Source organism: Labeo rohita, chromosome 12 (assembly GCF_022985175.1).
Source record: "Labeo rohita strain BAU-BD-2019 chromosome 12, IGBB_LRoh.1.0, whole genome shotgun sequence".
Taxonomy (NCBI): domain Eukaryota; kingdom Metazoa; phylum Chordata; class Actinopteri; order Cypriniformes; family Cyprinidae; genus Labeo; species Labeo rohita.
In genome coordinates this window covers 22,787,643-22,812,136 of record NC_066880.1, presented here as the reverse complement: position 1 = coordinate 22,812,136, position 24,494 = coordinate 22,787,643, and the positions used below count along the sequence as shown (strand labels likewise).

At 36.0% G+C, this 24,494-nt stretch overlaps 1 protein-coding gene across 1 annotated transcript in view; it reads right to left on the bottom strand.

Annotated features, from left to right (window-relative positions):
• Positions 1 to 22,995, bottom strand: part of htra1b (HtrA serine peptidase 1b) — a 36,237-nt gene extending 13,242 nt beyond the window's left edge. Inside the window, exons 1-3 of the mRNA XM_051124475.1 lie at positions 22,403 to 22,995; positions 12,842 to 12,944; positions 10,741 to 10,945 (exon numbers count right to left, since the gene is read on the bottom strand). Of these exons, the coding sequence (XP_050980432.1) occupies positions 10,741 to 10,945; positions 12,842 to 12,944; positions 22,403 to 22,862 (768 nt within the window). The 5' untranslated portion in view covers positions 22,863 to 22,995. The remainder of the gene's footprint in view (positions 1 to 10,740; positions 10,946 to 12,841; positions 12,945 to 22,402) is intronic.
• Between the last annotated feature and the right edge of the window lie 1,499 nt (positions 22,996 to 24,494).

Sequence of the window (24,494 nt, the reverse complement as noted above, 5' to 3'; positions counted from 1 at the left end):
AGATGTTCATGTCTTTCTTTCTTTAGTCAAAAAGAAATTAAGGTTTTTGAGGAAAACATTCCAGGATTTTTCTCCATAAAGTGGACAATGGGATCTAATAGGTTGAATTTTTATATATATATATATATATATTTATGGGCTTTTCACACCTTTATTGTGAGAGGACAGTGGAGAGCTGACATGAAAGTACTGGGAGGAGAGAGGGGAGCAGAGTCAGCAAAAGACCTCAAGGTGGGATTCAAACTCGGGTCACCATGAGCACAATTACACTATATGTTATCGCACTAACCACTGGCTATGGGGACCGACAGGGTTAAAGGTCCAAATTAAAGTTTCAGTGCAGCTTCAAAGGGAAAAAGGGTCTTATCCAGTGAAACGATCTGTTATTTTCTAAAAAAATAAAATAAAAAATGATATACTTTTTAACCACAAATGCTCATCTGGCACTAGCTCTGCATCTACGACTTTACACATTACGCAGTCACATTGGAAAGGTCACGTGCGGCATAGCGAACGTGCAAAGAAACGCCCTTTACAAAAAATGTAAAGGAATGATGTTGTACGATTTTGAAGTTGGAGGAGAAAATAAGATGGAGTTTGGTATCAAAAATACCAGATTTATTTTTGAACCCGAGTACACAGGTGAAGAACTAGCTGTGCGTGACTTTTCCAATGTGATTATGTAAGGCGTGCATCGCAGAGCTAGTGCAAGATGAACATTTGTGGTTAAAATGTATATATTTAAAAAAAAAATGACCAGATAAGACTAGATAAGACACTTATTCCTCGGCTGGGATCGTGTAGAGCTGCACTGACACTAAAATTTGGACCTTCAGCCCGTTGGGACCCATTAAAGTCCACGATATGGAGAAAAATCCTGGAATGTTTTCCTCAAAAAGCTTAATTTCTTTCTGACTGAAGAATAAAAAACATGAACATCTATTCCATGACATTGCGATGAGTAAAATATCAGGAAAGTCTGAAAAGCATCTGAAAGCATCCTTGTAATAGTCTACAGGAATTATTTTCAATGTTGAACAAGTTCTCTCAGCCCACCCATAAAGATGATGGAAAAAGCATCCATATTCTAAAGGCTTTCTTAGCATGATCCAAAGATATCAATGACATTTCAGCATGGCCTCAATGGATAAATTGGTTAAAATGGGAAAAATCAACTATGCAACTATCCAGATCCAAACAACATCCATGAACACATATTGGATGAGACAACTTTTCTGTAAAAAGCAAACTCAATTGTTTTGAAAAGGCAATTGGGTCAAAGGACACACAATATGGATACGTGTTTACTGTGTGCAAAACTTCCATCTAGAGCAAATCAGTCCCAGCTGAGGCCTTTAAAACTCCCATGTTCTGCCAGAAAGAGCAGGAATCTTCGACTGGCTCTTCCTGTTTCTCAGCAACCGTAAATCAGATCCATTTAAGTTGGCGTTTCCAAAAGTCACAGTCACCCTAGAGTGGGTCAAACTGTCTGTTTAGAAATGTCTGACTTGGGCTCCATGTATATTTACAGATGGGCACTGTTTTTGCCAAATCTCAGCTTTTAGCATCACTTGCACATATTAAATGGCAAGGCAGGCATCACGCTGATACAGTAGATGTGAACGCCAGAACACGATTCCCTGAAGATTCCAAAGAAAATACTGCTGTGTATTTCTCAAAAAGGGACATATTCATAAATTCACTGTGACATTTTAAGAACATGGCTCTAAACCATATATTTATCACATAATTTCTGAATGATGGACATATTTGTCTTTGCACTAAAAAGTCTGACCCATTTTTGGTGTCTTTGCCCCATCATGGAAAAACTCAGCAAGGCTGCCTTCTTGGAAGACAAGACCAAACCCTTTCAAATATGTGCTGCAACAACCCAGTATGAATGACGGCTGCATGTCTGCCAGGCCTCGTCTCCTAAACACCCCGAAGGATGCCAAGACTCCTTGTACGTCTTCAAACTGGCATCGATCAGCTTCGAGTGCAAAACTGGCAGCACGAATGTTTGCGGACTAGCTTTGTGGTATGCATTAACCACTGGAAAAGTACGCACATAAAAAGAATTCAATGACAAATCCAGCCGCTTTTCATCCAAGAAATATTTACCCTCATTTGTATGAGCAATTGAATGCCAACAGCGAGACATTGAAGGGCACTCTTTCTTTGCTTTGATGAGTCAGGAAGATGTGTCTGAGCAAGACTTATGCACTACAAGGGCCTTAACCAATACCAGCCTCAAAAACTGACCCAGATTTTAGGAGACATGTCCTCAAAGTCAAATTTCCACTAATAGGGCCCGTTTAGAGCTGTGAAGAGCATAAGGCAAGTCGTAACAGTACCATAGTAGCATGTTGGTGTTGCAAATGAGCAAAGATCATCTTCAAATTATCTTTTCAGTGCATTGACATTAATTCCTTGTTATTGAGATGCCAGCAGGGTAAATTACTTTTAAGGGGAATTCCAGACAGAACAATCGGTCCCAAGTTAAGCTGGATCCAGACTAATTCACACTAATTTTTTTAATCTGTGCATGTGAATGTGCTGTGCCCTCAAAAAACATTTGGACACTTTTGCCACAATTAACATACTTTTTAAAAATATCTTGGTTTGATACAGTATTTCGTACCTAATGAACTGACATTCAGACATTTTAATTGTGACTACAGAGATGTTCTTATTATGGGGATGTTCTTATTATGATTATATTGAAAATGGCATAAACACAAATGTGTAAAGTATAAGGAAATTGCATAGAGTGTCCGTAAGTCCTCTTTTTTTTGGCTACAATGTCTCTTTTTGCTTTGGTTTCTAACTGACATACTCACTACAGTCCTAATACATTATATATGCATGTATTTGCACTGCTTAAAGGAAAGGAAAGGACATGACATAAGGCCAAGTATGGTGACCCATACTCGGAATTTGTGCTCTGCATTTAAACCATGAAAACAACAGGAAAACAAAGCCAAACCCGGACATTCGAGACCCTGGATCGCAAAACCAGTCACAATGGTCAATTTTAAAATTGAGATGTATACACCATCTGAATAAATAAGCTTTTCATTGATATATGTTTTGTTAGGATAGGACACAATTTGGCTGAGATACAACTATTTAAAAATCTGGAATCTGAGGGAGCAAAAAAATCCAAATATTGAGAAAATCGTCTTTAAAGTTGTCCAAAAAAGTTCTTACCAATGCATATTACTAATAAAAAATTGTTTTGATATATTCACAGTAGGAAATGTACAAAATATCTTTGTACTTGATCTTTACTTAAAGGGGTCATCGGATGCTCATTTTCCACAAGTTGATATGATTCTTTAGGGTCTTAATGAAAAGTCTATAATATACTTTGGTTAAAATTTTCAATGGTTGTGTAAAACAACACCTTTTTTACCTTGTCAAAATGAGCTCTGCAAAAATCATCCCATTCTGAGGGATTGTTCTTTTAAATGCAAATGAGCTCTGCTTGCCCCGCCCCACGAAACTTGCTAACTAGCACGTTATTAGGAAAGGTGATTGCAGAGATTCATAAAAAAAACGTTATAGTCACTTCTGCTGTAAGTGAAGCTGGATCACGAATGATTTGCGCAAACATAGACGCATTTATGTAGATGGGGAGGCGCATTCCCTTCACAAAAAAATGTAATCCACTGCATCTTCAGCGGCTCAGATGTCGGGAGTAAATGACGACCACTATGTTCATTATTACATCCAGCAACAGAACACCTCAATCTGAGATATTCTTGTCTAACTTACATCCCTGCTCCAGCATCGAAACAATGGGGGTCTGACTGTTACAGCTGATCTGAGGTAAGACGCTCATGTCAATCAACTATCGTGGGAGCGGCCTCTGTTGGTGTGACGCCACACCGACAGGCATCTGGGAATGGCTCGATTTGAAAAAGGGGATATTCACTGCATGAATTTTTATCATTATAGGGTAGATGTGTACATACACTGCCAAAACACATTAATGTTCAAACAACATGTAAAACTGAAGTTTGCATCCGATGACCCCTTTAATATCCTAATGATTTTTGACATAAAAGAAAAAATTATAATTTTGACCCATACAATGTATTTTTGGCTATTGCTACAAATATACCCGTGCTACATAAGACTGGTTTTGTGGTCCAGGATCACATTTTAGGATATTTTGAAATCCCAGCCAGGATGTATGGTCACTTTAAAAATGCATAAAAGTAAAATGCGCATGGTGAGACTGTCACTAAACATCCCATCAGTCTTAAACACAACTGCACATGGCTGTACATCTCAGCTGCCATTTTGAGACTTTAATGACAGGGGCTTCTCTGGGACTGTAGTAAATTAAAAAGCACACAGTATTGTCAGGCTTGTTCATCTGTTTGTGTAGTCTTCTACTAACATGAAGCTACTAATAGCGAACATAACCCACATCAATGAGCCTATCCCGCAAACTCAAAAACCTAAAAAAACAAAGGGCCCAGATAAAAGAGACAGGACCAAACCTAGCTTTCTGCTTTGGTCACCCATACACAGTACAAAGAAGAAATGAGTGACTTCTAGCTCAGGGTTTTCTCTACACCATTGCTTCTCAACTAGTGGGTCGCGACCCAAAAGTGGGTCACAAGACTGTTCTGAGTGGGTCACGGAGTGTACAGTCAAAGAAATAACATGAACAAAAAAATAAATAAATAAATAAGTACGGTACTTGTGTCCATAGTCCATGTTTTAATTTGACCACAGATGGTTAAATAAGATGAGAATGTTGCATGTGTTTGTGATTCTCTTGTGCAACCATACATCACTGGTAGTATAGAAATCTGTAAACCAGAACTTCCTGAATGTACATAATTTTTTCTAACAACCATCTAACAGATCTGTCTATTTCATCTATGCGCAACGTGTTTGGCAGATGAAAGAACAGCTGTTAAATAAAGACAGCCGTGTACACTCAGACCTAGAGTGGAAATATATCCTGACACACAGTCCCTCCTGCCAAACACTACGTTGTGACCCAGATCTTATAAACAGAAGATATACATATGTTTTTAAACATTCACACATGTACACTGATGTTTCAGAAGGATCATGACCCAGATCTAAATGCAGATGACTCGGTGTTAGTCATCCTTACCAGATATTTCCCCTTACCCCTTACCCTGATGTGGCCTGTCAAGACCCGTCTATAACATTTATGTGATACAAACTGGAACTCAAAGAGTAACATGCTCTAGCATGCTCTACTGGCATCTGTTTTCCTCTGTGTCTCTGCAGTGTATGCTTTTCCCATCCAAGGATAGGCCTATTTCACACATCCTGCATCTGCAAGTTATAGCAGCAGCAGGGCCACAATTCTTGGGCGCGAAAAGGTCTGGATGTCCAGTTGTGCCCCCCTTATACACCCCTGTACCGCAACATAACTAGAAATACAAACATATTATACAGTATGTGTGACTGATACTGATAAATACAAGTCATACTATGGCTGATAATTAATGCACAGTGAAAAAGTTGTTTCACCGTACTTTTGTTGTACATTTGACGTACGTTTAGTATAGTGCTGGGCAACGATTAATCGCAAACAAAATAAAAGTTTTTGTTTATATAATAAGTGTGTGTACTGTGTATATTTATTATGTTTATATAAAGACACACACATGCAGTATATATTTTGAAAATTAGGACTGCAAAACGATCAGTCGTGATTAATCGATTCAAAATAAAGGTTTGTTTACATACTATATGTGTGTGTGCTGTGTATATTTATTATGTACATATAAATACACACACATACATGTATATATTAAGGAAAAATATGTTAAGATTTATATGCAAAATATTTATATTTATAAATAATATAAATTCTATACAAGTTTACATACAATACAAATATTTTTAAATATATATATATATATATATATATATATATATGTGTGTGTGTGTGTGTGTGTGTGTGTGTATTTATAAATACATAATAAAAATACACAGTATACACCCAAACAGTGTGTAAACATAAACTTTTATTTTGAATCGATGAATAATTTAATAAATTAAAATAATTTGTTACCTGGCTGCCATTTTAAGTTCAGTCAACTCAAAAAAAGTTTAGTCAACTTGAAATGTTGTACTAAGTGATAATGTTTGAGTTGATTCAACTTAAAATTTTAAGGCAGCTGGGTAACAAGCCCAGCTTTTAAGTCTAACAAACTTAGTCACTTAGTACAACTTAACATTTCAAGTTGACTAAACTTATTTGAGTTGACTGAACTTAAAATTTTAAGGCAGCAGGGTAACAAATTATTTTAAGTTGACTCAACAAAGGTTTTTTTTTTTTTTTTTTTTTTTTTTTTTTACAGTGTAATCGTTTTGCAGCCGACTTGAAAATATTTACATGTATATATTATATTTTATTGTATATAAATATATTTAATATATAAACATAACATTTTCTTATAATATATATATATATATATATATATATATATATATATATGTAAACTTTTATTTTGGGTGTGATTAATCACAATTAATCATGATTAACCATTGCCCAGCACTAGTTTAGTATATTCTGACTAATAATAATCATAATAATATGTTTAAATATGCAGATGATGATCATTGGAATTCTTGTTCATATTCTTGTTTCAATTTGTTGACATATTAGAGTTGAAAGTTCTTTTCTATCACTCCATAAATCAAAAATACTCTTTACAGCCAGAAAAATATACATTTTAGGAATAAAATGTTATATAAATCAGGTAAAGGTTATATGTACAAACTTCTCTTTAAAAACCTTTAGAATATAGCAAATCTATAATAAATCAGTAATCAGTATGTATGTGCTACTTAAGTGCAGATTTCTGGCTGAGTGCATGAAAAAAGATTTTGATAAAATGACCTTTTAAGATATGTATTTTGCCTGTAGTGTCTTGCCTTAAACAATACTGATAAAATACATAAAAATATGATGCTGTGAACTTGCTGTGAAATGTACTACATCTAAATAAATCCAAACCTCAGACTGAAACTATTAACTAAAATCAGACAGATTAATCAGATCTTTGTGCGCCAGCCACTGCATGTGGAACCTCCATCGAGTTCACCAGATTGCTTTTTTTTAAACAACGGATGACTAATTCCCTCCATTTTCACGTGGCTTCATAAAAACGTAATATACAGAAAGACTGAGTTCATAATTAGGACTACAATGCATTTTCACTCTATTTTCTGCTGAATTCAATGTGCTATGCACAGCAAAAATAGGAACACATATACTATACTTGCAGTGCTGTTTCTGTGACTCAATGCTTATGCATGCAGCCTGAATGAATACTGTAACAAAACATTTCAACATTGATGCAAGATACAGGCCTAACTGCATCTAACAAGCTGTCTAAAACAAGGTCAACAAGTCCCTCAAGCTGGTTTTGGGATGTGAAATGATGTTGATTTAGGCTGCAGTGTTCTCTCTAGTGAGGAATTGGCTCATTTGGTGGTAATAAGAAAACAAGATTCAGATTAGATCGAAAAGTGCAATGAGCAAAGCTGAGAATAAACAAATGTAAGTGTAGAAACTATGGCAGATTTGGTTCTCCAGAGAGGGGATACATTGAGAGCCTTTGACATCGTAAATAATCTGTAATGAGTTGAAAAATACTTCCATCCAAAAATAACTGGACAAACAAGGTGGTCGCTGTAACAACCCTGCAGCGTACTTAAAAACAGCTTAAGCCTTTTCATGTCTGTCCTGTCATATTTTTAATATGAAGAGGAATTCTGACATGGAATTCTCAGTGGCGACAGAGACGTGAACCAATCAACCAAAGTCAAGCTGAAAAGAATATGAGACGGTTACCCAATATAAATTATTCACAGTACGGCGGTGACTAAGCAGAACCTGAGCCAGAGAGGAAGGGGGAGCTATGCATAAGAGTCCGGGGAGGAATTACAGAGACGTGGCACTGCTGTCTGCCAGCTCAAGAGCCGCCGACTGTTACCAAACCCTAACAAACAGTATCAGCATGCATATTGTTAAGTAAATCCAGCGCCACTTGCGGTCACAAGCTTTCTGGGTCAGTGCTGCTTAGGCCTTTTTAGTGTAATGCAGTGCTTAGTATATTTTAAGTAAGTAAATAAATATGAGTTATATAACTACATATACAATTTTTTTAACCACTGCACCTGCACCACATTACCTGAAGAAATGATGTAACACTTTACTTAAAGCCTGTCCCTAGTATAGTTAGAGTCTATTAACATATCTACTGATATATCACCCGAGACTGATATAAAAATGGTAATTAAACTTTATTTGGAGTACTACTTGCATAATGCACATTTGTTAATATTAAGCCTAAAATATATTTTAATGTCATTATTATTGAGGATTGTATGATATTTAAAAGAGAAGTCAACAAACATTCACATATAATGTACTCACCCCCTTGTCATCCAAGATGTCATGTCTTTCTTTCTTCAGTTGTAAAGAAATTATGTTTTTGTGAGGAAAACATTTCAGCATTTTTCTCCATATAATGGACTGATATGGACTGGAACTTCCAAAATGAAGTTTAAATGCAGTTTCAAACGATCCCAGATGCGGTTGTAAATGATCCCAGCTGAGAAAGAAGGGTCTTATCTAGCGAAATGATCGGTTAGTTTCATTACAAAAATACAATTTAAATACTTTTCAATCTTAAACGCTCGTCTTGCCTTTCTCTGTGTATTCTGACTCAAGACAGTTAGGGTATGTTGAAAAACTCCAATTGTATCTTTGCAAAGTGAACATGCAAAGAAGATCAACTCTTTCTATGAAGTCATTTGGGATCGTTTGAAGCCGCATTTAAACTGCATTTTAAAAGTTCAAAATCAGGGCACCATATCAGCCCATTATATGGAGAAAACTGCTGAAATGTTTTCCTCAAAAAACATAAATTCTTTACGACTGAAGAAAGAAAAACATGAAGATCTTGGATGACAAGTGGCTGAGTGCATTATATGTGAATATTTGTTTTGGAAGTGGACTTCTCCTTTAAATAATATCAGTCTTTAAGTGCAAAATATTTAAACTGTACCTAAAGTGTACTTGCAATAGTTTAACATAATCAAATATACTTAAGTATATCTTTAGTTGGACTTTCGCACTACTTCCGCACAATTAAGTACAGAATTAGTTCTTCCAATTTAGCAGACTATAAATATGCCAGTTTAGTATACTAAAAGTACAAGTGTAGGGTATTTTTATTAAGTACATAATGTGTAAATGAATTTGTAGTATACTTTGCATGAAATAAATGTCTTTTAAATACATTTTAGTATATTTATTTTTTTACTAGGGGTATATACTGACAGTTTTGGTACTGGATGCTGATTGGTCAGTACAGCATTCCAGTCGTACTAATATACATAACATATTTACACCTAGTGTATGACATTAAACCATCTACTGTGTATCTCTCTGTTCAGCACTTAGAAAGGACATCGTTATGACACTTCATGAACAAAAAATGGCATCTGTAATCTTTTTATGTAGAAACCAGTTTATATAAGCATTAAAGCACTTGAGACTGTGGTGTATTGTAAATATAGTCACTTTGCTGTATAGAATATAGACTTTTGTACCTTTTTGCTTATTTTTTAATTAAAAATTTAAATTTAAGTTATATATTTTCATAAATATTTTTTTACATAAATAATTATTTTAACACATTCATTATACTTTATCATACTTACCTATGCAAGGTTATACCTATCATTATAACGCATTATAATGTATTCTAACATGATATACAACACACATTTTGATGTCATATATATGTAATGTACTATTTTTTGAAGGCATGACTATAAAAAAGCTAGCTGTGCATTAAATGATTTTAATTCACACTGTGGAGGCCAAGAACCACCCGTATACGAGCGTTTAACATTTTAACTTTTTGGTGCAAAATCACATTTTCCACTTTGAGTATAATGTGTTTAATTTCCTGTCAATTTTACATGAGTAGCTCTAATCAAATCTGTCAAATCTGTCTCTTCATGTTTTTTTTGTCTGGGTGTGGAGCCAGACTTATTAGTGGAGCAATTCAACATGGCTTATCTGGATCTGTCTCTCTTCCTGATACCAAAGTGCCTTCCTTTAAAACAGGGTCATTATCCTCAGAGCCAAGAAAAGCATTTTTCTGCCCACTTCTATGCTTACTCTAGGGAAAAAAATGGCATGCAATAACCCTGATGCTGGGGCAGCCTCTGGTGTCAGACGTGAATTTTATTTAAAGTTCATTGCTGAAGATCTTACATCATGGAAACAATCTCAGATGCTAATTCAACAAGACTAGACATGTTAAACATCTCTTGAAAGTGATAACTGAAGCTCCTTGCCAAATCGAGCCTTCTAAGTCAGCATTCTATATGAAATGGAATCTCATAAGTAAATGATCTGGAGTGCTCATCTGTGTATGTCACATACTCTAAATACGGTGCATTCAAGTCATAAATGTCAGAAATTTCATATTTATGATGTGAATCCATATGAACATTGACGCAAAGTTGTAATTACAAGTGGGAAACTTGGAACTTTCTTTCAGCCCAGAATTTCCAAGTTAAGGGCATGTCAGTGCATTGACTATAAATTTGTTGAATGACCTATGCAGGCTTCTCACTAGATTTTGGAAACTAAAAGTATCCAAAAGTCCTGAGTATGACATACTATACAGACAGGTAAGTGCAGGTACTTACCGGAGCATCTATCTTGATGAGAGCGATGTCTGCTTTCTCATCCACGTCTTTGATTTTGGCTTCATAGGTGGCGCCGGTCTTCAGCTCAACCTTCACCCGGTGTTTGTTGGCTACCACATGGGCATTGGTTACAATCAGACCATCCTCAGACACCACGAAACCAGAGCCGCTGGCCACCGCAATTTCCCGCTTAGTGAACATCATTCTAAGTAAGAAAAGTGAATAGGTTTTTGAAGATTACTCTTTAAGAGCAACCTTTTCATAATACAGTCTCCTCTCCTAAGAGCAATTGCAAAGAACGACAGTTGCTCAACTATATTTTCCAGCTAGATTTAAGACCAAGGAGGAAGTTCTTCTGACAAGTGATTTGTGGAAAAAATGACAGATGTTCTCCAGATTTTTTACCGCAGTGCACAGTTTCAACAGCCTAATTGAGGTTAGCTGTTTTCACAATCTGTGTCTTATGCAATTATGACGAAATCATGATAGTTAAGATATTTAATCTAATAATAATATCTAATAATATCTATATTCAAGTGGAAAAAAACATCCAATCAGATAAAACAATGTTACTCTGTTACTCTGCAATGAGGATAAAGCTTAGTGGATCATGCCATAAAAACAACTTGCACAATTTGTTTTATTCATGAGAAGCATGTTCCTGGAACAACACTGTTGTCAATTAATCATAGTTCAACCTCTCGACCTTCTCCAAAAATCAGAGAGAAATTATTAGCTGATTAGAATGTTTTTAGGACCAATATGGACGAAATCACATTTACTTGGAAGAATTAAGTTATTCTATTCATACTGATGATAGAGGGCTAATACAAGACAAAACAATAGGGCGTATCTATTTGTTGTCCAGTGTTGACTCATAAAGATGGCAGAGCACGAGTACAAAAACAAAATAAAAAAAAAATGTTCCAAAAGGGTGTTTTTGCAGTGATTGCATAGAAGATCCATCTTTGGCTTAAGAACCAGTACTTGAAAGGAGAAGTTCACTTCCAGAAAAAAAAAAAAAAATACATAATTTACTCACTCCTTTGTCATTCAAGATGTTCGTGTCTTTCTTTCTTCAGTCGATAAGAACCTCAACTCAAGTTTCTTGAGGTAAAAAATTCAGGAATTATCTTCATATAGTGGACTTCAATGGTGCCCCGGAGTTTGAACTTCCAAAATGCAGTTTAAATGCAGCTTCAAATGTCTCTAAACGATCCCAGCCGAGGAAGAAGGGTCTTATCTAGCAAACCGATCAGTCATTTTCAAAACAACTTGACAACTTCTGTACTTTTTAACCTCAAACGCTCGTCTTGTCTAAGTCTGCGTGAACTCTGTTCTTCCCCAACTTCAAAAACATCCTACATCACTGCAGAAGTACCGACCCAGTGTTTACAAAGTGAACATGCAAAGAATATCAAACACCCTTAACAACAACAGAAAAAAAGGTAAAATAGCAATGTAGGACGATTTTGACGTTAAAGAAGAAAACAAGACCGGAGTTTTTTGACCAACCCTAACTGTATTGACCCGGATTACACAGACTACGTACGCGCATCATAGAGACAAGACAATACAAGCATTTGAGGTTAAAAAGGTATACAAATTGTCAGTTTGTTTTTATAATGGCCGATCGTTTCGCTACATAAGACCATTCTTCCTCAGCTGGGATCGTTTAGAGCCATTTGATGCTGCATTTAAACTGCATTTTGGACGTTTAAATTTGGGGGCACCACTGAAGTCCACTATATGAAGAAAAATTCTGGAATGTTTTCCTCAAGAAACAATTTCTTATCGACTAAAGAAAGAAAGTCATGAACATCTTGGATGACAAGGGATGAGTAAATGATCTGTAAATTTTTGTTCTGGAAGTGACTTCTCCTTTAAAAAAACTTTTAATTTTCATGTGTGAAGATCAATTTTATAATCTAAATAGCCTTTTTGCACAACGGAAAATTTCCACTGATGCTAAATGTTCTTCACAGAGCTATAGATACCAGTAAGGAATCTTATTTTTTTGTGTCAAAGTAGTCCTGATAAAGATGTTCTCTCAGAGACATGAGATCATTGATTAATGGAGAGTGTGATTTAAGATATATACTTGCGGAACAGCTCAATGTGAACCACAGCTGGAGCGATCTTCTCCACCACATCAGCGATGAAGTTATATCTGTGCCGGAGGCTATCCGGATTCTCCTCGTGGCCTGGAAAACACATAGCAAACAAGAAGTTAAATTAAACCAATATGATGCGGCAAATAAACTGCATTAAATTCAACCAAATTATAGAGTGGCGATAATTCTAATTGTATATCATTTTATATTTCAGGACTGGGTTATGGATGGGTCAGAGTTTAAGTGAAGTTGTACAACAGGGTCCTCAGTGCTAATGTTAACCTGCTAATATCATAAGCTTACTTTATTAAGTTTATCCAGTTCATCCCAGTCTCCTTAAGTCAAGTCTGCTACTATTTTCCTAAAGATATGAGTCCAGTTGCCTCGCAGGAGCATGATATACAATTGATTTATTTCCTAACATTAAGATCAAGGTAAAAATAATTAAAATGTAAAGAATTAAATATTAACAAGCATAGTGAAAAAACTTTAAAACATCCAATTTTTTCAGTGTTCACCTAACAAACAGCATTTCATCCCTTTTTGAGACACAAAAATTGAGACTGATTTGGTGAAAATAATTTGATTATAAATACTTTGCATGCAATGAATTTATGATTTTTGCACAAATAAACTATCACCTATAATGAACAACTGAACATAAAAGCACTTACTTTTGTTATTATATAATAGAAACGAAAGATCAGTGTGCTACGGAAAACATGAAACTAGCACAGCTATGTAGGAATGTCCTGCAAAGAGACAACTGCAAGTTTTTAGTGTCATTATACAAAAATGTTTGACCACAGAAATCCATGGTTTCCCAAACAGGACAAAGCAGCTATTCTAGAGACATTTTTCATTAAAATTATTCCAGAACACTTAATAAGACCTAATCTTTCTTATAAAACAGCAAAATGAAAGAGCCTAATGTTTTTGAGAAACAGGGGTTAACTTGTCTAGAAGATGATATAGCCTTAGTCAGAAAGCACTTATAAAACCTGGATCCGAGTCAAAACCTTTTATAACTTTGCACATGTAACACCATCTTTTACCTTGTGTAACCCTCCTTTCACAACATCTGCATGCAAGCACATCTGCAGTGCCCCCGTATTCTTGTTAGGTAGCGTGCTATTTGTTTCTTCCCTAAGGGTCTGTGTACAGCTCTGTGTATCCACTGTTTGAAATTCCCAGTGATAAACAGCACCTTGACCCAAAACACCAAAACTTTTATGACCTTTTTTTCATTTCTGGGACGTTTGCTGCATTAGTGAATGCTTGACTATTTATGTTGTAAAAAAGAGCAATTACCATAATGCAGCGCAGATGGGTAAAAGCCTGCCAAACCAAATACCGCCTCAATATAAGTGTGGAACTAACAAATCATCTGCTGTCTTTTGGTATAATGAATTATATCAGATGCTGAATTCTTGGGAAATGTCTCTTCTTAATGTCACTTGACAACCTCTAGGAGAGGGAGAAAATCTTAGCCCTATGAAATGGTTGTGAATAGAAATTACATTTTACTACTGTAGAAACATGTTGAAAAATATTTGCAGGCTTATATAACTGATTGCCATTCCCTCTTGCACATCCCATCATGACTCTGGAATCTTGATAATGGAATTGTTTTTCCTTCTTCATAATATGGCTACACATCTGTAGAGGGTTTAGCATGTTTAAAGCGAGAGAACATTTCATTTGTTATGTCATAGCTGGCACAAAATCTAACACATTTGCGCAACCCACATACGAGTCATGTTTTATGTGAAAAGTACAAATAATGATTCTATATGCTCCAGGGACATGTGGAAAGGTCAGGAAATGGCCACATGGCCATCTGCTACTTGCAAGTGATATTTTAACAAACCAAAAAGAAAATGTCACAGCTTTCATAATGTTTCATAAAAAGCCATATTCCCGTGTATTTTAACAGATTCGCTCTGTTCGAAAACCTACTGCCGTATAACCTTAGAATGTGAAAGCTTTTTGCAATAGTTACGCTCAAGTCAGGAGTTTGCATATGATGCCTTGCAATACTGCTTATATGCTGTAGTTGGCTCACTGTATCATTGTTATGTATTTTATGTTGTGCCCTTCTAGCTTGACTTGGAGATACAAGCCTTTCAGGTGCACCTAAAGGCAGCATATATGTTAGTATTACCTATCTATGAATAACACTCTTTGATTCCAATACTAGTGGAACTGCATTATGCTTGCATTTAAAGGAGAACTCCACTTCCAGAACAACAATTTACAAATAATTTATTCACCTCCTTGTCATCCAAGATGTTCATGTCTTTCTGTCTTCAGTCGTAAAGAAATTATGGTTTTTGAGGAAAACATTTCAGGATTTTTCTCCATATAATGGACTTCACTGGTGCCTCGATATTGAACTTCCAAAATGTAGTTTAAATGCAGCTTTAAAGGGCTCTAAACGATTCCAGCCGAGGAAGAAGGGTCTTATCTAGCGAAACGATTGGTCATTTTTTTTCGGAAAATAAAAAACTGTATACTTTTTAAGCACAAAAGCTTGTGTAGCACAGGCTCTGGGATGCGCGTCCACGACGCTACGAATTAGTGATGGGTCATTCTTGAATGATTCGTTCATTTTGAACAAATCTTTAATGTGACTCCGGAAGAACGAGACATCTCGAGGAGTGATTCGTTCAGTCTCGCATATGCAACATCCTATTAGGTTCTGTACTGGAATTAGTTCACCTGTTTCGAGTCTTCAGGTTTTTCGAGTCATTCGTTCATCTTATGGGGTTGTCACGCGATACAGATTTTGCTAAAATGAACGAAATGACTCGAAAAAAGATTTGTTCACTTTACTGAACAAGACTCAAAGGTCCGAGTCAGTAAAATGATCCAAACTTCCCATCACTACTACGAATCATGTCTAAGTTCATTGTCTGTGTACTCCAGCTCAAAAACTCCATCTTATTTTCTCCTACAACTTCAGAATCGTCCGACATCATTGTACCTTTTCTGCCTACGTTCCGTGTGACCTTTCGACTTGATTCAATAGTACGTAGCATCGTGAACACGCATCCCAGAGCCTGTGCTACACAAGCTTTTGTGCTTAAAAAGTATACAAATTTTTATTTTCTGAAAAAAATGACCAATCGTTTCGCTAGATAAGACCCTTCTTCCTCAGCTGGGATCATTTAGAGCCCTTTGAAGCTGCATTTCAACTACATTTTAGAAGTTCAAAATCGGGGTGCCAATGAAGTCCATTATATGGAGAAAAATTCTGAAATGCTTTCCTCAAAAACCATAATTTCTTTACAGCTGAAGACAGAAAGACATGAACATCTTGGATGACCAGGGGGTGAGTAAATTATTTGTGAATTGTTGTTCTGGAAGTGGAGTTCTCCTTTAAGACTTTTAATAATCTCTGTAACCTTTCATAATTTTTATAGCCCTATTACCGTCTTTAGTCTACAGTGGCTGTCTTGTTTGACTGAGGTTCTTATTCATGAATGGAGTGACATGCTCTTTAAAACCTCCTTAACCATCACAGATAAATGCCTCCTGATCTCTCAGATCTTCTGTGATTTTTTTTTTCTAGATTACCCATCTGGAGAAAAACTCTAGTTTTGCATAAAAAGATTTTTTTTTGTACACAGGGTCACTGAATTTTCTAAACTGAAAATGACTTTGGGATGTCTGTAGAGATTCCTCTTTCCTCTGCTGATTATGAAAACAGCTGCACACATCTGTTACTAGATGTTTATATCATTTCAAAATGACCCATGATTCTGCATCAAATGAGTTCGGACACCCACACTACAAATTATTACTTCTCCATTTGTTAGAGAAACTACTGCATCTGCTGCATACTGGCCATTCAGAACTTCTACTAGCCAAAACAAAACAAAAATTTCAGGAATAAACCATATGATCAAAGTCACAGCTTACATTTTAATACATTTATAATAAAATCTGATCCTGATTCTGATAATTGTATTCTCATTTAATTATTGTTTGCAAATAAATTTAATAAATACCATGAAAATGTAATAGTAGCACCATTAACTGAATCCTGCCAGTGGCAAGCTTCTCTCTGACTTCTCTTATAAAACAGCATTTATTGGTATGTTTATTGGCAAACACACTGAAGACCCAGGCTTAATGGAAAAACATGCCTGTGGTGAGAATTCAGGTAAATTAGATTACGTTTCAAAATGCCAGTTAGTGGCGATAAAAAGCTTGATCGGTTTTACTGAAGCACATGTACATAATTCAGGCCTCATTGTTTTACGTATCGCAGCAATGATGCAGTACCCGCTTAGCGGCGCCAAAATGTTAATGCCCTCCCGCGTTTGAAAGTAACATGAGAGTGTTAAAAAACGCAAATGTGAGATAACAATGCATTTGCTGATACAACCACGCCATTTATTGCTTGATTTTAAAGTCTTTCAGCTCTTTTATGACAACTCATGTTTCACACATGTACCTGAGCACTCAGCATTGCCAATTCAACTCTGTACCAGGTGTGCTACCGAGCAAGTTTACTATGTCAGAAGACTCACATAATGGAGCTGGTTATGTAATGCAAAAGTTGAAATTTATTAGTTTACAAATTATGTACTATGGTGAAATATATTTTGAGGTCATAATCCATGAATGCAAGGAACCACATGAAAATATGTTTTCATTAATCAATAATCTACCCCGTAATCATAATTATTGTGAAAACGAATAAAATTTGTTGGTGTTACTGAAATTAGCATTCATTTCAGCATTTATAAAAATGCTTTTTGATTGTTTTTCTATGTAAATGTGCGCTAGACGGACATCTTTGGATACTATTCTACAGCATTTTGCTTTTTAATAATTGCATTTTAATTATAGCCTTTTGATATTTTATTGCTGGTGTGTGAATTTTAACACTCAGAAGATAGAAGCTATTACTTGTGTGTACACCAGAAGTGGTATATTTACAAAAAAACTCAATCCTTAATTTTACGATAAAATTGAATTAAAAAAAAAAAATATATATATATATATATATATATGATTAAATAAAATGTGTTTATCAGCAGAGTTGGCACTGTATAGTGACGTGCAAAAGTCTTCAACATACAGCATTAAAGGGCGGCCATTATTCCCCTTTTTACAAGATGTAATATAAATCTCAGGTGTCCCCAGAACGTGTCTGTGAAGTTTCAGCTCAAAATACCCCACCGATCATTTATTATATGATTTTGAAAATGCCTATTTTGAGTGGAAGCAGAAACATTTCGTGCATGTCTCTTTAAATGCAAATGAGCTGCTGTTCCCTGCCCCCTTTTCCAGAACAGTGCTGTGCAATTCATTTCTCAGATACTCTGCCAAAAAACATCTGTTTGGTTTTGATTATCATGTATATCGCACTGAAATTATGCATTTTAAAGCCATATCAGTTTAAATTTCTGATATATGTTTTTCTGGACGCACACACCAGAAACATGCAAAGGGCTGGTCTCTGCTAATACGGCAGTGTCCGTCAACAATCGTGGGTGGGGCTTGTAAAGACACTTATGATTTATGGGGATTAAAAAAGGAGCAGGCGGATTTTTATCGTTATAGGGTGGTTGTGTACACACACTGCCATCAAACATTTATGTTCAAACAACATGTAAAAGTAAATTTTGCATAATAGGTGCCTCATGCTTAGGGAGTTAAAAAAAGGTTAAAAATACTGTTATAATGTTATACTTTGTTTGTTGGATGATAGTGTTTGCTATGCAAAGTGGTCAGTTTGTATGTTTGTAAATTATGTAACAGGCTGATAAGACATCATAATCCTTACAAATTTATCCTGTAATCTTGTTGTGAAACAAAAATCAAGTATCTTCGCGCAAATGTTTATTCTACATTTAAGAACTAATTCCATCTGACTGTTTAGTTAAATTTAGTGTATGCTGCTATGTATTGTTTGTCATATTAGAATTAGTATATCATGGCCACCAGATTTTAAAAAAAGAAAAAAAAAAGTGTTTGAAAGTGTTTTGAATTACAGCTAGCAAGTTATAAATCATGGAAATTCAAATATTCCAGGTGAAATCTGGGCCAGTTCTTTTTATGAATGGGAAAACTGTCGTAATGCAAACAGATGTCATTGGCCTCATGTGAACTACAGTACATTGTGTCATCGCTGGCTGTGCCAGCTATAGTAGGAAGGCTTACAAATAGACTTACAGACAGTTGTGACGTAATGTCGTTTGTGTGCTATTAGTAGGTCACATCCTATTGACTTAAACAGAGAGATGATTCCTTACCGACAGTAGCATTAGTGCAGCCACATGATTTTTCATCATTTAAGAGCAATGTGTTTAAGACTGCAAGTAAAACATTTTTTGAAGCTTATATCTTATATGCTATGAATATGAGCCTTTCAGGATGCTAGGGGTACCAAATCACCATTTTATTTTATTTTATTTTATTTTAATAAGTAATCACATTAGAAGATTAAGACATTTTAAGTCAAAGTCCAAAGCATTTATATGGTTTTCTGCTCTCCAGCTGCTCTCCCTAATTCAAATCTATGGGATATTTTTTTTCCAGTTCTATCATCCACCAGGCTTAAACCATCCAATGTTTTAGAAATTTGCTACCCAAAAAGTGATTTGAGGTATCTTTCATGTTTGTATTATGAACATGTGGGACGACTTCCATGCTAAACTTTAAAATTTACTTACTTATTGTATTATCACTAACCATTAACTTGAGCATAGTTGGAGTCTTATACTTAAAGCATTCAGTTTACTGTAAAGTGATTATATCATATATACAATATATATTACAATATATATTACATTGTTCATGTAATACCTGGCAACCATAAGTCTTGGCTCATTGGTCCCAGTCAATGGGGTAACGCATGCCTAAAGCATACCTGCCCTCCCTGATGATTTTTCCACATCAGTGGCGTTTTGCCTGAACTCAGAACTGCGGTGTCTTCATTAGATTCTTAAACTTTCCTTAAAATTCTTATACTCTGCATGCCACCGGCTGAGATTGCGGTATGCATTTCCTCCTCTGATGCAAACTCAGCACTTGGGGCAAACTAAAGGAGAGTGTGCGTTGGCTTTACTGCAGCATACAGCAACACCCTTACTTCTTCAGCTTATGTTTAAGACAGACACTCTTTATGCTGTCATTTCTGCAGGTGTTCAAAGCCTATATCACTGATTCTCTTGCTCATAAAATCACCCATTAACTCATAAACTGGTGTCTGGCAGCAATTAAAGCCAAATGCCCTATTTTTTCCTGTTTGGGGAATTTCAAAACATGATATCACACATATACCCATCATGGATCATTTGGGCGTACAACAATGTAAGTGTTTGGGCAAGACCCCTAGACACCTCATCAAAGGGGCGTTAACAACATATAAGGGTGTTTCTTTAACTATGTGCACTTTTATGTCCTAGAAGTTGTTTTTCATTAAAATCGTAACATTTTCCTATTGTTATGCAATAACCATGGACATTTTTTTATCATGCCATTGCCATGTACTTTCATACTAAACATATTTTTTCATCACAGAATATTATCAGACAAAATAAATATTTTGATGTGGTGAAAATGGTTTGTTCATTGAGCTAATTTATCCCAAAATTTATGAAAATGACAGATTTCCTCTGTGATGCATGTATTAGACAGCTGGATGTTATTAATGAACAAAAAAAATCTACTAAGAGTGTGAAACGTATGTTTTAAGAGTTTGTTTTCCCTAGTCCACAGGTCCGAATGTATTCATATAGCAGAAGAAACAACCATAAGGTCATGTCTCCTGAAAATTTGGGGGAAAGGAAAAACAGCTCAAAGATTGTAAAATTTGACCTAGATCTGGATCCTCAGAGAATATGTTTCTTAGATAATGTCCAGCCTCATGAACTCCAGATGTAGATTACATCATGTGATGGGAGATGTCTTGCTGTAATAGCTTTGACTGAGTAGAAACAGAGTTTTGGCTGTAGATCTCAGTTGGACTTTTCAGCAGAACTCGGGTGCACAAACACACTCTAGCCATATAACGCTATTTTTGGCCGGTCCATCGGTGACCGGAACAAAAGTGAGGTGATAACTTATTAAGCCAAAGGGAATACGCAGAAAGCCGGGTTACATGGATTTGTGAAGACAGTGCCAGGCTTGATTTGGAAATCATTACGTCCAATGACATAAATTCCTGGTAACACCTAATTAATCACATCGGATGAGGTTCGTTCAGTGTGCTCAGAAGAACAAAAATGTTTAATAGATCTGTTGTCTGACCCCTACACTGGTTTTGACCATTGACCAATTAAAATTTTAAAAAGTAAGGTCCAATTGTGCAGTCACAGATATAATTTGCCATTACAGAATGCCCTTTTTGAAGCATTTAGTGATTTAAATATTTCCATTTTGTTTAATAACAGGCCTAATCCCTTTGGTGCACTGGATTTATGGAGACCACACTGAATCTTTTGAAACTTAAACTTTTTTGGAAAATACTTTTCCTCCTGAAATTCCAAGAGAATCTGGATGAACTACAGCTGACTCCTCTAGCTTGCAGGGAAGGGTGCAGGCGTGTGGTTATCTGCAGTGATTTGTTTTTGAACCTTTTTCCAGTATGTTTCCAGTGCCAAGCATAAATCCCCGTAATGGGGCTGCAGACGAAATGGCAACATCTAATAAGCTTCTGTGTTTACTGACTTGAGAAGGAGCCAGTTTAAATCACGCAATATCAGTTCCTGAGCATCTGCCAGCACTTTAATTTTTTGATTAGGGGAATGAAAAATTCAACCATTTTCAAATTAATTACTGGAAGAAAGGTCAACCATCAATGTTATTTAAATTTATTAGCATATTATGAGAGTGTGTGTTTGGATAAAGAGATAGAAGCATTAGGGTATGTCAGACACATTTTTTTAGACTGCACTGAATGGAGTGAATTTGATATTCTTTCTGCTCTTGTGTGCTTTGATTGTATAGCTTTGCTTTATCGGCAGACTACGGCATCATTAAACCAAATATAACCCATTGTGATATTGTGCACTTATTACAAGAAACGTGAAAAGTTTTTAAGTTCCTCAAAGAATGTTTTTTTTTTTTTTTTTTTTTTTGTTCTTTAGAACTGTCTAAATACTGCCACTTTAAAGAACCCAGAAACTGACATGTTGATCTGAAGAACATTTTTCTTCTAAAAACCATAAATAAACCTAAAAATTCATGTGAAATTCATGTTGACAGGCCAAGTTTGGGTGAGTTAGGAAGCTCACTTTGTTTTGACATAAAAATGTTTAGCTTACCAAATTTTGACATCATGGCAAACCCTAGATAATATCAAAAGGTTTTGCGAAAAACTAAAAGGGTTTGAGATTCCAACGCCCCAAAACTCCAAAACGGATGCCACACAAGAGCCATTTTTGGTTTTCCAAAGAATCTTTCAGGTGAGAAGAGCATTTAAGAGTTTTGGTTAAACTTTTTCTCACTATTAAGAACCTTTTGCGGAATGGAAAGATTCCACACATGCCTTTATTTTTAAGAGTGAAGGTATGGAGCACCACTCTTACCTTTCCCGCAGGCTCCTCGTTGGATGAAGATGATGGGCGGCTGCTGGAGTTTCTGTGCCTGGTTACTGACTCTCTTGAGTTCGCAGATGTTCCTGTAGGACACCCCATCGCTGCCGCAGACGGGATCGGGGCTCTTACACACGCACACGCCGGTTTTTCCTCTCCTCCTCACGGTAGTCGTTGATCCGACCCCGTCAGAGACAGTGCACTCCAGACCCTCTCCACACTCCGGGTCTCCCAGTTTCCCTGTACCGCCGCAGGGATCGCCCTCGCCGGCCGCGCACACCGGGCAGCAGTCGCACTGGTCCAGGATCTCTCCGGCCAGACAGTCAGCCGGCATGGGCGGACACAGACTCTTATCGCAGCGCTCCGGACAGCCGATCACATAACGCTTAGAGATCCGCGCATCGCACAGCAAAGGCACCAGAATAACAAATGCGCACAGAACCCACAGATGCATTTTAATATTAATCTGTAATAACGAACCTTTCAAGTAAAATCTCTTCAAGTAGCTAAGTTGTGGAATACTGGACAAATAAAAATAAAATGCAAGTAAACTTGACAGAGTTTATTGTGCTGTCAAATGCCCGTTATCTTGCGCTTCAGTGACAGACTTATAAAGCTTGAGGAGTATAAACAGCAACGCCTATTGGTTGGATGTGTATGACGTCAATTACGTGGGTGGTACCAGGCGCAATGGTAAATAACGAGGCCACGCCTCAAGCATGTGTCTAAATATTGTGGTAACAAATCCCATACACACCTGTTGAGAAATATACAGTTCTATAAAATATTAAAGAAATGCTAATTTACAAAAAGAAGTCTATAAAATCATATGTTGGTTTCAAACATCTGGAGCGAAGCCTTCAAATTTTTACTTTTCTGGATTGTATTCTCAAATCTTTGAAATCTTCCTTAGACTATAGTCTTGGGGAAATCTGACCTGCAAATATGTGTAGCCAATTGAATAAACCAATAAGAGACCTAAATGTACCACATTTCAGACTGACTATAAAAGCATACTACCAATGAGGAAAAAAGAAGGGAAACAAAAGGAAAGTAACCTGAAAATGGTAACACCTAAATTAATTGGTTTTATTTAAGTCAAAAGCTATTATTTAGCATTACTGAGTGAATCTAAATGTATGAATTTATACCAACAAATCTCTTTGGGTTAAATCAGGTAAATTCATTACAGTTGCAGGTCATTTCTATGGGTTAATTCAGGTAGAAATACCTCTTTAAGGTAAAGTTATGAGCATATATTCATTTTAATTTTAATGTAATTATTTTTATTATATTTATTTATTTATTTGTTATTATGAGTATGAAAGAGTGACAAAAAATCATGTTGTCCGTATATTTATTGTTATAGTAAATTTAACATTACACCTTAAATAACTTAAAGATACATAAAGTGATATTTTAGAATCTAGTCTGTGTGTGTCAACATTTTCATGTAGTATAAATGGGTCTTTATCCATGAAAATATAGCGGCCTTTATTTGTTAGAAGGTCCTTTACAAAGTGATAATTTTTGAGTTCTTGGGATCAAATGTTTTCAGTAACCCTTTACACTTTATAATAAACATAAATTTGAACTAAAAAAGGATAAGCTGTATTCTCAGAGCATTTTTCATGAATGTTGAGGCAAGTTGCCACGTGTTTGTTAATTTCAATGTTAATTTTCTTTGGAGCCTGGCCGTATAAGCACAGATTTATCAGCATTTGACTTATCTAAGATAGATGTTATCAGCTTTTATAAATCTAAAAATCAGGTCGCTTAATAAATGTAAAAGATACCTAAAGTCATTGTGGGCATACCTGGAGTTCCATTCAGTTCTAAAATCTCTGCTATATGGTGTAATGCTTATTAAATGACCTACTAAAAAATACATTAAAAAGTATATCCAAAAGCCAAACATTGATCCAAGCTCATGAACTTGTGTTCAGCATTGTGGTCAGATGTAGCACTTGATGAATTTTTAGATGGGCTTGTCACACAGTTGCATGGCCAAGCTGTCCTCCCATGCAGCTCTCTGAAGGGAGTTGCTACAGCTCTATGGGAGTGGATCTCCTTATGCTCACTGATC